At 37.6% G+C, this 15,680-nt stretch overlaps 1 protein-coding gene across 5 annotated transcripts in view; it reads right to left on the bottom strand.

The window, feature by feature from the left end:
* PATJ (PATJ crumbs cell polarity complex component) overlaps positions 1–15,680 on the bottom strand; it is a 365,326-nt gene that overhangs the window by 244,394 nt on the left and 105,252 nt on the right. For all 5 annotated transcript variants that reach the window (XM_045035937.1, XM_023258767.2, XM_045035940.1 and 2 more), the window contains exons 19-21: positions 11,819–11,938; positions 9,621–10,016; positions 2,790–2,913 (exon numbers count right to left, since the gene is read on the bottom strand). In XM_045035937.1, coding sequence (XP_044891872.1) covers positions 2,790–2,913; positions 9,621–10,016; positions 11,819–11,938 — 640 coding nt within the window. The remainder of the gene's footprint in view (positions 1–2,789; positions 2,914–9,620; positions 10,017–11,818; positions 11,939–15,680) is intronic.

The following is a 15,680-nucleotide window of genomic DNA, read 5'->3' as shown; positions in this document are numbered from 1 at the left end:
TCACAGCCCATGAAGAGTAAAGGCTCTTAGAAGCTACATAATGTTGGACTAAATATAGGATCAAGAATAGCTCTTCACATATAAGGTTCTCAAAAATAATTTTTTTTTTGATGTTTATTTTTGAGAGAGAGAGAGAGAGAGAGAGACAAAGCGTGAGCAGTGGAAGGGCAGAAAGGAGACAGAATCTGAAGCAGACTCCAGGCTCTGTGCTGTCAGCACAGAGCCCAACGTGGGGCTCAAACTCACAGACTGTGAGATCATGACCTGAGCCGAAGTCGGACGCTTAACTGACTGTGCCACCCAGGCGCCCCTCTCAAAAGTAATTTTTAAATTTATTGCTCAGAAAAAGAAATTTAATTGTTCAGAGATAAACCTAAAACTGTCTGATACTAATAAAGAGGTCAAAGAGTTACAGATTTGAAAGAGGGCTTAGAGATTACTTAGCTCAGGAGAGTTTACTTAGGAGAAGCTGGCGGGATTGCCTGGTGACACAGCAGGGTACCTGCTTTGTACAGAGGGACTTGGGACTAAGAGTCAGCCCTTTGCTGGAAAGGATCTCAAGAGCAAAATCAAACTCTGACTAGAATAAATTCAATATGTATGCTGCTGAAATCTGTATCGACTCTGTATTAATAATTTCTCAGCCTACCCACAGTTAGCATTAATCCAAATAGTCATGCCTGCCACATGGCATTCTAGAGGCTTTCAAAATTTTTTCCTAAAAGCATGTGGTTATGAATGCATTTCCAGTGAGGACAGATCTAAAATAGACAAGTTTAACTTCATTCCCAAAGCTATAATCTCTAAAAAAATAAATTCCCAGATCCTTGTAAAGTATCAGACTGAGGCAGAGTAGAAGGCATAATGGGGGGACCTCTCTAAAAGATACATCCAAGTCATAGAACTTGCCAATGTGACCTTATTCGGAAAAAAGGTCTTTTCAGATACATTTAAGTATCATGAGATGAGACCATCTTGGATTACCCAAGTGGGCCCTAAATCCAATGACAGATGTCCCTATAGGAGACAAAGAATAGAACACACAGGTCAAGAGAAGAGAGCCGTGTGAAGACAGAGGCACACATAACAGTGACGCAGCCACAAGTCAAAGAAGGCTGGAGCCACCAGAAGCCGGAAGAGGAAAAGAACAGATTATTCCCTAGGGCCTTCAGAGGGAGCACAGCACCTTGATTTAGGGCTTTGGGCCTTGAGAACAGTGAGAGAATTAATATCTGTTGTTTTAAGCCACCAAGTTTGCGACAATCTGCTACAGCAGCCCTGGAAAACTTCGAGAGCCAGTAGAGGTCAGAAGTAATTTTGGAGCCATTTAGATAATACACAGAGCAGAGCTCAAGAGGAACTACCTTCTCCGTCTTCTTCCCAACTCTGCTGCTCTTCCCCACAAACACCCACCCCATATAGCCAGTTTATCCTTTCAATCCTGACAGTGTAGAGCAGTGAGTGATTCTCAACTCTGCCCCCACCAGGAGACATTTGGCAGTGTCTGAAGACGTGATCTTGATCAGGCCTGGGAATGTGAGTACCACTGGCATCAGAGTTAGAAGGCAGGGAAGCTATTAACATTCTACCAAGCACAGGTCAGCTCTCCACCATAAAGAATCATCTGGTCCAAAATAGTAATGACATTGCTATAAAGTATCAGTGGCGATCAAACAGATATGGCCTATTAATTCAATTATTCATTCATTTGTGCAGTAAATCTTCTCTAAGTACTTAAAGGACTATGGAAATGTGATAAAAATTTTTAAAACAGTTTAATGGAACACTTTTGGGGGGAAAAGTCCCATTTTTATCCTAGTCACAATTGGTTATACGTCATGAAAAACTGGATAAACTCATCAAATCTTAGATATTCAAAATTAACTACCCATGCTCTATTTTGACTCAGAACTGACAACTATTTATCATCTCAGAGAGGACTTGAATCTTTACTGCTAATGACTCCATTCTCTGGATTTTACTCAACAGAATGCTGAATTCATAAAAACCATTACATGGCTTTCTATAATGCACTCCATCCCCTCCAATGTATTACCATACAACATGAGAATTGTCCAGAGAAAGACTTTTCCTATAAGCAGAGTCATAACACATGAAGGACAGCATAAATCCTGAACAATGGCTCTATAAATCCCAGTGCTGTGAAAGAACTTAACAGTCTTACCTAGGGATCTCAATAATATAACAGCCTTTGATATTTCAGTGTTGGATGAAGAAAAATTATTTTTCACAGTTGAGTTTTCAAAATTATGTAAGAGTCAATATTGGGGGTAGGCAAGGAGAGGCACTATACTTTTAGGATTCTTTAATGGAAACTAAGTTATTAATGCACCAAAATTGACCATAATATATGGCTATAAAAATGTTTCATAAATGTTTAAAATATGACTCTCTTTATTAATATTTAACAACCTCATTCAATGAGCTAACAGTATCACTTAATAGCATCAGAGGTTTTAATATATATTAGTAGAGACTTATTTCAAACTTAGCACGTAAGGTACTAGTTTTAGTTTTAATCCACACTGCTTATAAAAAGCAAAATCAGGCATTGAAAATATAGCCCTTTCAGAAAAGAGAATCTTAAGTTCTATGTTGAAATATGAGCCAGGTTTATTCTTCCAGATATTCTGAAGCAGATTAATAAACATTTACATTTGCATCATTATGAATGAAAATAGGACAGTAAGACTTATCGTCTATAAAAACAAAGCTGAAAGATTGCAAAATAATGTAATTTGTGTTTATGAGAAACAAAAACCACAAACCTAAATCCAGACTGCTTTGTGTTAATGAATTAAGATTTTCCAGATCATCAAATCTGCCTTGTTGACTGCTTCCTTCAGATGAGGGCATGGAGGGTAGGGAATCAATGCCAAAATTTTCTTTCATCTTGAGAGGAAGAAAGACAGAAATGCATTAGTACTTCGTGATAAAATGAGGTACATCATAATGTTGTTCAAACCAGATAATGATTGCAGAAAACTGGCCCTGCAAACAGGCCTCCTCAAGTAGTGGTTTATGCAATGGTAAGCAGTAATGAATGCTGATAACTTAATCTCCACAAGAGTACTAATAGTTTTTTAGTACTATTAGGCTAATAGTTTTTTTTTTCTTTTTTTTTTTACACTGGATTTTTTTCACAAAAAAAATTGTTTTATAAACATTAATGAGTGGATTTAAGTAAACAATCACAAAGATATAAGAATAAAGATCTATCCAGTCAAGCAAGGTCAATGGCTGACACACACTAACTCATAGAGTATGTTGGAGCACAACCTCAATAGCTTCACTGACAATCCCAAACCAACTGGTGGATTTTCACAGCTCTGAGCTCTTGCTTTACCCTCCCTAACACCTTTATCTGCCCGGCAAACACCAGCTACCCAAACCTAAAACCTACAGATAAGCACATTTTTGCATTTTCCAGTTGTCTTCCTTTGATACATGTCTTCTCTGGTTTCCCAAACTTACAACCTTCCAGAACATATGATTTTGGCTGAAATATTTTGTTATCATATTTTAAAAACTTTTATAAGCATAAAATTAAATGACAATGTTAGGGCCACCATAGGGATATACTGCAATTCATTTAAGACAAGTAACACCTATGTCATTCTCTGTTGGAAATTTAGCTTGTTCAAAACTAAAACATGAATGACATCTTTTACAGGGTCCCCATTTTTTTTCATTATGTTATATTGGTCAGACCTCAATGGTATGAGAAGGATCTCTCATAAACTGGTGAACCAAATACTGCTAGCTTTTTCCATACAGATTATGAATACAGCTAAGTATAGAACTGTATCAGATATTTAATGGAGATATTCAACTCAAATATTAAATTGGGGTGAGAAAGGAGATACAACTATCTAGTTGCCTAGAATAAAATAAGAATTTCTTAGAGAAGGGAATAAGGAGGAAATAGTAAGCACTGAATATTTATATTTTATAGCAATTTGGGACTTATTAAAAAAAGTTTATGGCAACTATATGAGGAATAAGAGAATTGATATCTGAATCTGAATTTCAATACAAAAGGGTAAGATCTTTAGGAAAAAAAAGTTTTATGAAAAAAAAATTTTTTTAATGTTTATTTTTGAGACAGAGAGAGCATGAGTGGGGGAGGGGTAGAGAGAGAGAGAGGGAGACACATAATCCGAAGGAGCCTCCAGGCTCTGAGCTGTCAGCACAGAGTGCGACACGGGGCTCAAACTCACGGACTGTGAGATCATGACCTGAGCTGAAGTCAGATGCTTGACTGACTGAGCCACGCAGGTGCCCCCCGGAAAAAAAAGTTTTTCTAAATAGAGAAGAAAATAAAAACACATACAATTAGTCTTAGGTAATTAATCCTCAGGCAATAGTCAGGTATTTTATTTCTATTTATTTTTTAATGTTTTTTATTTATTTTTGAGAGAGAAACAGAGTGTGAGCAGGGGAGGGGCAGAGAGAGAGGGAGAAACAGAATCCGAAACAGGCACCAGGCTCTAAGCTGTCAGCACAGAGCCTGACACAGGGCTCGATCCCACGGATCACAAGATCATGACCTGAGCCGAAGCTGGACACTTAACCGAAAGAGCCACCCAAGTGCCCCAAGAATCAGATCTTCTAAAAAGGGGCAAAAAATGTGGACATTTCTTCAGCGGGTGGCCAATGAGCACATGAAAAGTTGCTCAACTTTTCTTAATAATTAGAAAAATGCAAATCAAAACCACAATAAGGGGTGCATGAGTGGCACAGTCAGTTAAGCGTCCGACTTTGGCTCAGGTCATGATCTCACGGTTCATGAGTTCGAACCCTGCCTTGGGCTCTGTGCTGACAGCTCAGAGCCTGGAGCCTGCTTCATATTCTGTCTCCGTCTCTCTTCCTGCCCCTCCCCTGCTTGTGCACTATCTCTCTCACTCAAATATAAATAAACATTAAAAAAATAAAAAAAACACAATAAGATACTACTTGGGACCTATTTAAAAAAACAAAAACAGGGGCGCCTGGGTGGCTCAGTCAGTTAAGTGGCCGACTTCGGCTCAGGTCATGATCTCACGGTCCATGAGTTCGAGCCCAGCATCGGGCTCTGTGCTGACAGCTCAGAGCCTGGAGCCTGTTCAGATTCTGTGTCTCCCTCTCTCTGACCCTCCCCTGTTCATGCTCTGTCTCTCCCTGTCTCAAAAATAAATAAAATGTTAAAAAAACAAACAAACAGAAAACAGGTATTGGCAGGCATGTGGAAAAACCAGAAAATTTGTGCACTGCTGGTGGGAACGTAAAATGATACAGCTACTATGGAAAACACAATGGTGACACCCCAAAAAATTAAACATAGAATTACCATATGAATTGCCATATGCAATGTTGCATCTGAGGAAATACCCAAAAAAATTTAAAACAGTTGTTTTTTTTTTAATTTTTTTTTTTAACGTTTATTTATTTTTGAGACAGAGAGAGACAGAGCATGAACAGGGGAGGGGCAGAGAGAGAGGGAGACACAGAATCAGAAACAGGCTCCAGGCTCTGAGCCATCAGCCCAGAGCCCAACGCGGGGCTCGAACTCACGGACCACGAGATCGTGACCTGAGCTGAAGTCGGACACTTAACCGACTGAGCCACCCAGGCGCCCCTAAAACAGTTATTTGAACAGATACTGTATACCAGTGTTTGCAGCAGTATTATTCGCAATAGCCTTAGGTAGAAACCCAGATGTTCATCAAGTGATGAAGGAGTAAACAAATTGTGGTATGTACATACAATGGAATGTTATTCAGCCTTACAAAGGGAGAAAATTCCAACACATATGATGTGGATGAAACTGGAAGGCATTATGCTAAATGAAATAAGCCCCGTACAAGAGGACAAATATTGTATGATCCCACTTATATGAGATACTGAGTCAAATTCTTAGAGAAAGAAAGTAGAACTATAGTTTGTTGCCAGGGGATGAGAGAAGGGAAGAATGGACAGTTACTGTTTAATAGGTACAGACTTTCAATCTGGGAAGACGAAAAAGTTCTGGAGATGGATGGTGATAATGATTGTACAATAATTAAAGTGTATTTAATGCTACTGGAACTGTAAACCTAGAATGATTAAAATGGTATATTTTATGTTCAGTATCCCCTCTTTATCTGTGGTGGACACATTCCAAGACCCCCAGTGGATGCCTGAAACCAAAGATAGTACTATACCCTGTATATACTGTTTTTTCATATACATGCATACCTATGATAAAAGTTTAATTTATAAATCAGGCACAGTAAGAGATTAACAATAACTAATAAAGAAATAGAATATATTCCAATAAGAGTTATGTAAATGTGGTCTCTTTCTCTCTCAAAATATCTTACTGTACTGTAGTCACCCTTCTTTTTATGATGATGATGTGAGATGATAAAATGCCTAAGTGATAAATAGCGAGGTGAATGGTGTAGGCACATGTTAGGCTACTAGTGACCTTCTGACACTGTTGGAAGGAGGATCATCTGTTTCCAGACCTCAGGTGACCGCAGGTAACGGTACTGTGAAAGGGAAACCACAGGGACTACTAGGATGTATATTTTACTACAACTAAAAATAAAAAAACCAGATCTGTAAATCTTGATGGTTTTACCCTTCAATTAAAATGGAGAAATGAGTGATAGAGAAAGGTAAAGTTAAGTAGCAGGTACTACAAATATAGTTACGTCTGTACCCCAAAATGGATGTTACAATAAAGACAGAAATGATAATGTTCCTCTACCCTTCTGGAGGGCACTCTCTAAACAAGAGTATTGAGAATTATATATTTATAAAATATTCAAATGTTTTAACAATCTACCCAGGGATTGTAATATTAGATGATAAATTTTTATCACAGGAGTATATTTCTGAGAGGAGGGTAAATAAAGATTCAAGCCCATCCTGATCTTATGTGTGTAAGTGTTATAAAGAATCAGAATATTCTATCAAAAACATGCCACTTTGGCATAAGGATTATTTTGAGAGGAAGACAAATGAGAAACAGCACACACAGAAAAGCTATCTTCCCCTGATTCTTGATCACTAGAGAGGACACTAGATTTTGTTCTGCTAAGAGATGGCACCAAGAGAAACATACATAACAAAACAGCCCTTATCTTCCATCAGTTTCCCCCTTATATCTACCTTCCTACAGCTCTGACCCTAAAACCTAAACTCCTTTTCCTTTGTCTTGTTACTTCTCTAGAAATGTATTGTTCTTTGTTAAAATGCCACGTAAGCCCGAGTTCTAAGCACCCCTTTGAGTTATTCATCACTGAGTTTCTTCTGCTTGTGTGCATGCCACACTTGTTAATAAATTGTTTCCTTTTGCCAATCTTTCATCAGCTTAATTTCCACAGCCCAGCCACAAAACCAATGAGGTTAGAGGAAAAAAAAATTGTCCCTCCCCTACATTGTCATCATTGTGGAGTCCAGAAAGGGAGGAAAAGAGTTAATGCCCAAAACAAGAACATATAATTATTTAAAGAAAATAAAATTTTGTGCAGACTAGACACATTAGGTCTGAAACAATTTTAACCAATGCCACTTTAGAGGTTTTACAGAGGTCACCTCACAGAATCAGAAATGGAAAATAAAAAGAAGGAAGCTAGGAAATTTAACAGAGATTCAGTAATTAGAATGTATGCCTTTCAAAATGTGAGCATTGAATGTTGTTATAAACCAGCGTTTCAAAAAAATAGTAATTTAACAAACAACAGAGTAAGTGGTTGTATTGTGAAGATCATTGCTATGTGCTTACGAATGGAATTCTTTTAAAGCCTACTGCCTTGCAAATGAGTAGTTGAGATCAGGATAAAATTTTGACTGATAGTATGGATTCAAAAATTACTGTATCTTGGGGTGCCTGGGTGTCTCAGTCTGCTAAGCATCCTCTTGGCTTCAGCCAGCACAGGTCGTGATCTGACAGATAGTGAGATGGAGCCCCACATCAGGCTCTGCGCTGGCAGTATGGAGGCTGCTTGGGATTCTCTCTCTCTGCCCCTCCCCTATTTGCACTCCCTCTCTCAAAATAACAAAATAAACTTTAAAAAAAAAAAACTACTGTATCTCGAACAACTCAGATGAAAATTAAGATGGTATATCCAGAAAGCTGTGTTAAATGACCAAAAAGTGATTCTAGTGGTAATGGAAAGATGGACATTCAATATGTGTTGAAAGAATCTAAATAAAATTGCCATTAAATGTAAGAATAAGCAAAAAAAATTAACATTTGACAGTGTTTAAAATGTGAATGTTTAAATTTATGATGTAAATATTGTGAATGTAGCTTTGACTATTTCATCTAGAACCCTAAAAATTTATACATAAAAATGGGCCTCTTTTTCAGGTTGCCTTGTATTTGGGTAAATAGAAAATTTTCCTTATAGAATAAAGCCACAAGTGACTATTTGTGAACATTCACTAATCTGTGATTAGAATTTGTTCCACATAACTGGATATTCTGTTTGAGTTCAAGTACTTAGCGGTATAGGAACGGGACCAGCAAGGAAAGAAAGTACCAATGTCAATGGCAACACACCAGGTGATTCTCTGTTACTTCTTCCTATATCCAGGTATTATTCACATAATCTTAAAATATCTGTTCTCTGGTAGGCTTCCCAGAGTCCTTTATCATGGGTAATCCTCTAGGGTCCATAAATACAGCTTGTAGAGCACCTTGAATAGCAGAAGGACCCATAGCATTTGCAAAAGGGGAGAAAGGAAGATAGGTTTGAAGGAGGAGGGAGAACAAAAACCAGCCTTATGAGCCCCGTAATAGAGCAAAGAAAGGCCCACTCCCCACAGCACTGCAACAAAGTGGCTGACCTCCATGAGGGGAACAGTGCACTATACCTAAACATATTGCTAAGTGGCCTTTTAAATATCCCTATATAATAAGTTTCTTTTCATTCACCTGGAAATTAATCTTCAGCATGAAATGAACAAACAAACCAAAACATTAAAAAATGTCCCTAATGAAAGATTCCAATTGGTGACTAGTTAACTCTAACTTTATAAAAATGAAGTTTATTGGTTATCTAATAGCAAAGGCAAACCTATTGAAATATCATGCTTTCCTGTCAAGTTGAAAACAGGTAGTATCACAAATGTAAAGATAATTTTTTAGAGTTCAGTGACCTTCTATTTAGTATGACACATAACACAGAACAGTGTGGGTAAGCAAGACATAAACAAGAGATCTTTAATTAATTTTGCCTTGATTTTTCCCTGATAAATACTATGTGAGAAATACAACGCTGTGTTTCTCTGAGAGATAAAAAATCACAAATGGCCAAACAGCTCTTTTTTGAAATGGATAATCTGGAGAAATAAATCACTAAAAAAATCAAGGCATAAACCACTATAAACCACTATAAAAGGCAACTGCAGCCTATTGACTCTCACTAGAAGTTATATAATACAGAAAAGATGAGTTTATACTTACAGTAATACACAGTACGGTGTATCTTGGAAAAATGATTAATTACAAAAATTACCTTTTCCATTACATTTTTTTTTTTTGAAATGCACAGGACTTAGCAACAGGGATAGGGAGCGAGGGGAACAGAATGGGGGGATGTGGAAGATCTGTTCTCAACCCTTACCATGTTTTCAGCGCTGTAGCCATATTGCTGTGTTTCCTGGGAATAGATACTCATCATGGACCTTGCTTCTTGAAGCTCAGGTGGTTCACTGTCATGTAACCACTGTGTGCCAAAATGAAGTTCCTTCACGGAGGGAACAGGAGCAGCCTCTTGAAGGTGCGAAGAGGCATACAAGTCCATGGACTGAAAGTGATCTTGATACAGCTCATATTCTTCATCCACAAGCATCTCTCTTTCTTCCCCCATCTCTTGCAACCTGGGAGTCAGAAATTCACGCATCTCCCAGGCCTCCTTGCTGTTGTCTATCTCTTTTTGTTGGGACTGGAAAGTCTTCCCCAAATCTAGGAATGGCTCATCTACAAGTTCCTCTTGATAATAGGGTTCATCTCTAAATCCCTGTAAATAAAAGTTGCAAAATAATTTGAATTCCCCCTCCTTTAAAGCGGCACTCTATACATTAACTGGAAGGTTAACCCGTGACAGAACCACAGTGACTACATTCCATGCCCAGCCACGGTTAACCTGAACGGCTCTCCATCACAAAGGAGGAGAAATAAATGCTCACTCCCACACAACCCTCAAAGCAGGAAAGGGACAAACAGTTAAGAGGCAGAAATCTGCCACTGGCAAGGTGAATGACTATTCTAAAAGGTTTGTTACACATTAACCACCTGAAACTTCTCAATCAGAAATAAGAATTTTGTTAACTGCTACATGAATATTTAACTCATGCATCTCAGAGAAAAGTAGTACATAAATATAGATAACACATCATTCTATTCCCTAAGAAAGCAAAAAACTTAAAAAGTCAGGATTTTCAAGCTTAGCTAATTCAAAATAAATTATGGCTATTGAAATTATCAAAAAGCATTCTCCATAAACTAAAGATATGGGAAGTAGGTCTCAACTACTTTGAGTATGACTATTTTATAATATGCCTATGTAACAGACATGTAATTTTTTCATCTGTACTGAAATTACATGGCAAAAAGGAATGAATATAGAATGCTTTCTAATTAATTTATATTTTACTAACTAGAAGATCAAGTACATGCAACTGAAACTAAATAGTCACATATGTGCAGAAACTTTGTTGAATTCCCAGGTAATGCCTGAGAAATGTATGGGTTTGCTGAGCCTCTAACCTAACCCTGGAGGATCCTCAGAATGCTGACCACAATGAGGCCCAATTCCTCCTGAGAGATCAGTGACATTTCCTATTTGCAGACCTATTCATTAAATATTACCAAATGTAAATTCATGGAATGAATCACTACTTCCCACCTTTATATTATTATAGCTTATCAAATACAGCAACCTAGTTAATTTTTTTAAAGGTGTATTTACAGGGTATATTTAAAGAAGTCATATACTTATGAAATTTTAACAAAAAATGTTGACACTAAAAAACCCACAATGTACAGTATAGAAATAAACATCAGAGGCGCCTGGGTGGTTCAGCCGGTTAAGTGTCTCCGACTTCGGCTCGGGTCATGATCTTGCAGTTTGTGGGTTCGAGCCCCACGTTGGCCTCTGTGCTGGCAGCTTGGAGCCTAGAGCCTGCTTCACATTCTCTGTCTCCCTTTCTCTCTGCCCCTCCCCCACCTCAAAAATAAACATTAAAAAAATATGTAAAGAAATAAACATCAGTTTGAGACACTGTCAACAAATTATGCAAAAAATATCACCAGATGGTTGCTATCAAGTAAAGCAAAACCATACACCATTCTCTACCTGCAAAGAGCAAAATAAGCACAATTCATTTTAAGAATAAAAAAGGAAAAGCTTCAAAATATACTTCCTAAAATTAAAGCATAATAATGGTTTTGACTAAATAACTTTTCTTTAGAAAGTATTGAATGAGAAGTCCTTTGGAATAGCTCTGTTTTCTACAGCATTTTAAATGCAGGTCTATTTTCAAACATATGTTCTACCCTCAAAAATTTAAGAGTATATTAGCGATACAAAATCAGATATGTTTGTGCTTTGAAAATGACTCATATCTGGCCTATGTTATTTATGAAGCCAATGTCATACAAGAGGGAAACCATTTCATCTTAAAAAAATTAAAAAGAGAGGAGGATCATTTAATTTGAATCTCTTTAGCCTAGAGAGTGAGAACAAGCTTTTGTCTTCTTTTTTATAGCAATGTTAGCTCACAATAAACCATTCAAATAGGAAATCAATTTACTAAATACCTGGGGTGCTTCGAGTATTAAAGATGAATTTATATCATGAATTGTTTCTGAAAGTTCAGTCTTGTCTTCATTTCTGTTTGAATGTAAAATATAATGACTTTCTCCCTCTTTATCATCTTCCTGAAAATAGAAGCAATTTTTTTTGTTTTGTTATGCACAATTGAAGACATGTTTTTGTCAACTCTGAAGCTATTTTTTATTGACATATAAAATTAAACACTGTATTCATTAGATGTACAACATAATAATTCGATATATGTATATTTTGCAAAATGATTATCACAATAAGTTTAGTTACATCTGCAACTTTCAAATATACAATATGGTATTATTAACTGTAGTCACTATGCTGTATATTACATCCACAAGACTTATTTATAACTGGAAGTTTGTATCTTTTGACCACCTTCACCCATCTTGCCCACCACTCCTCACCTCTGGCAACTAAAGAAGCACTTTCATAACCAAGAAAATACCTTAGTTTTGAACTCTCTTCAGATTAATTCTCATCTTTCCATTAAATGCAAGGACACAATAAACTTTATGCAAATTATGTCATTAGAACGAACTTTAATAATTAAACAGAAAACCATATTCGGGTCAAAGCTTCTCAAATTTTTGTTTTCTTTTTAAGTATTCCCTACACTACATACAAAAGAATGAAACTTGACTGCTTTCTTTCATTAAACTCAAAATGGATTAAAGTCCTAAGCATGAGACCTGAAACCATAAAAATCCTTAAAGAGAGTACAGGCAGTAATTTCTCTGCCTGTGACATCAGTCATAGCAATATTTTTCTATAGGTCTCTTGAGGCAAGGGAAATAAAAGCAAAAATAAACCATTGGAACATCAAAATAAAGTTTCTGCACAGCAAAAGAAACAATCAACAAAACTAAAAGCCACCTACAGAATGGGAAAAGATATTTGCAAATGACATATCTGATAAAGGGTTAGTATACAAAATACATAAAGAATTGATACAACTCAATACTCAAAAATCAAATAATCCAATTAAAAAATGGGCAGAACAGACATTTCTATAAAGAAGACTTCTAGATGGCCAACAGACATATGAAATGATGCTCAACATCATGCATCATCAGAGATATGCAAATCAAAACTACAAAGAAATATCACCTCACACCTGTCAGAAGGGCTAAAATCAAAAACACAAGGAACAACAAGTGTTGGCAAGGATGTGGAGAAAAAAGAACCCTTGTGCACTGTTGGTGGGAATGTGGACTGGGGTAGCCACTGTGGAAAACAGTATGGAGGTTCCTCAAAAAGTTAAAAAGAAATATCACATGATCTAGTAATTTCACTACTGGGCATTTATTCAGAGAATATGAAAACACTAATTTGCAAAGATATATGCACTCTTATGTTTATTGCAGCATTATTTACAATAGCCAAATTATGGAAGCAGCCCAAGGGTCCATCGATAGATGAATGGATAAAGAAGATGTGGTATATATGGACAATGGAATATTACTCAGCCATTTAAAAAGAATGAAATCTTGCCATTTGCAACAACATAGACAGAGCTAGAGAGTACAATGCTAAGTAAAATAAGTCAGAGAAAAGACACCATATGATCTCACTCTTATGAGTGAGATGGAATGTAAGAAACAAACGAGCAAAGGGAAAAAGAGAGAGAGAGAGACAGACAGACAGACAGACAGACAAACCAAGTAACAGACTCTTAACTGTAGAAAACAAACTGATGGTTGCCGGGGGTAGTAGGGGAGGTGGATAGGTGAAGGGGATTAAGAGTGCACTCACCATGAGAAAAAAAAATTAAAAGAAAAAAATGTTTAATGGTTATTTATTTTTGAGAGTGAGAGCATGAGCGGAGGAGGGGCAGAGAGAGGTGGACAGGGAAGTGGGCTCTGTACTGACAGCACTGAGCCCGACGTGGGGCTCAAAATCACGAACAGTGAGATCATGACCTGAGCCAAAGTCGGACGCTCAACCAACTGAGCCACCCAGGTGCCCCTGAAGTGGTAATTTTTTTAAAGAGGGAAAATTCAACAGAGTAACAAACAGGAGTTTCACAAGGTTGTCAGAAGATCAAATTACCAAGTCAGTATCATTACCGCCACTTCACCAGTAGCTAATTTAATAAAAATGTAATAGAAAATAAGACATCAGGGGTGCCTGGGTGGCGCAGTCGGTTGAGCGTCCGACTTCAGCCAGGTCACGATCTCACCGTCCGCGAGTTCGAGCCCCGCATCGGGCTCTGGGCTGATGGCTCGGAGCCTGGAGCCTGCTTCCGATTCTGTGTCTCCCTCTCTCTCTGCCCCTCCCCCATTCATGCTCTGTCTCTCTCTGTCTCAAAAATAAATAAACGTTAAAAAAAATTAAAAAAAAAAGAAAAGAAGACATCATTCACAAAGGGGAAAAACTCAGTAAATTATCTCAGAATTAAATTTGAAAAACACTGCACAGAACATTTAAGGAGAAAACTGTAAAAGAAGATCTGATTAAATAAAGAGATATACTATGTTTACAGGGGAAAAAAAAAGTATTTCTTACATTAAAAACATCACTTACTACATCACTTACTAGTAAGTAAGGTCCTTATTAAAAAAAGTACCTTAATATTAAGCAATGTATCAGGGGGCACCTGAGTGGCTCAGTCAGTTAAGCTCTGGGTCATAATCTCACGGTTTGCGAGTTCGAGCCCACATCAGGCTCTGTGCTAACAGCTCAGAGCCTGGAGCCTGCTTCAGATTCTGTCTCCCTCTCTCTCTGCCCCTCCCCTGCTTGCGCTCTGTCTCTCTCTCAAAAATAAATGTTAGGGGAGCCTGGGTGGCTCAGTCGGTTAAGCATATGACTTCAGCTCAGGTCATGATCTCACGGTTTGTGGGTTCAAGCCCCACGTTGGGCTCTGTGTTGACACCTCAGAGCCTGGAGCCTGCTTTGGATTCTGTGTCTCCCTCTGTTTCTGCCCTGTCCCTGCTCACGCTCTGTCTTTCTCAAAAATAAATAAACATTAAAAAAAATTTTTTTTTCAATATATGAAATTTATTGTCATATTGGTTTCCATACAACACCCAGTGCTCATCCCAAAAGGTGCCCTCCTCAATACCCATCACCCACCCTCCCTCCCACCCCCCATCAACCTTCAGTTAGTTCTCAGTTTTTAAGAGTCTCTTATGCTTTGGCTCTCTCCCACTCTAACCTTTTTTTTTTTTTTCCCTTCCCCTCCCCCATGGGTTTCTGTTAAGTTTCTCAGGATCCACATTAGAGTGAAAACATATGGTATCTGTCTTTCTCTGTATGGCTTATTTCACTTAGCATCACACTCTCCAGTTCCACCCACGTTGCTACAAAGGGCCATATTTCATTCTTTCTCATTGCCACGTAGTACTCCATTGTGTATATAAACCACAATTTCTTTATCCATTCATCAGTTGATGGACATTTAGGCTCTTTCCATAATTTGGCTATTGTTGAGAGTGCTGCTATAAACATTGGGGTACAAGTGCCCCTATGCATCAGTACTCCTATATCCCTTGGGTAAATTCCTAGCAGTGCTATTGCTGGGTCATAGGGTAGGTCTATTTTTAATTTTTTGAGGAACCTCCACACTGTTTTCCAGAGTGGCTGCACCAATTTGCATTCCCACCAACAGTGCAAGAGGGTTCCCGTTTCACCACATCCTCTCCAGCATCTATAGTCTCCTGATTTGTTCATTTTGGCCACTCTGATTGGCGTGAGGTGATATCTGAGTGTGGTTTTGATTTGTTAAAAAAATTTTTTTAAATAAATAACATTAAAAAAATGAAAAGATAAGCCCCATTCACAGTTAACATGAAAATATATAAATGTTATATTTGTATAATGTATATCTATATA

Source organism: Felis catus, chromosome C1, assembly GCF_018350175.1.
Source record: "Felis catus isolate Fca126 chromosome C1, F.catus_Fca126_mat1.0, whole genome shotgun sequence".
Lineage (NCBI taxonomy): Eukaryota > Metazoa > Chordata > Mammalia > Carnivora > Felidae > Felis > Felis catus.
The sequence above is the reverse complement of the archived record's forward strand: the minus strand, read 5'-3'. Positions and strand labels throughout refer to the sequence as shown.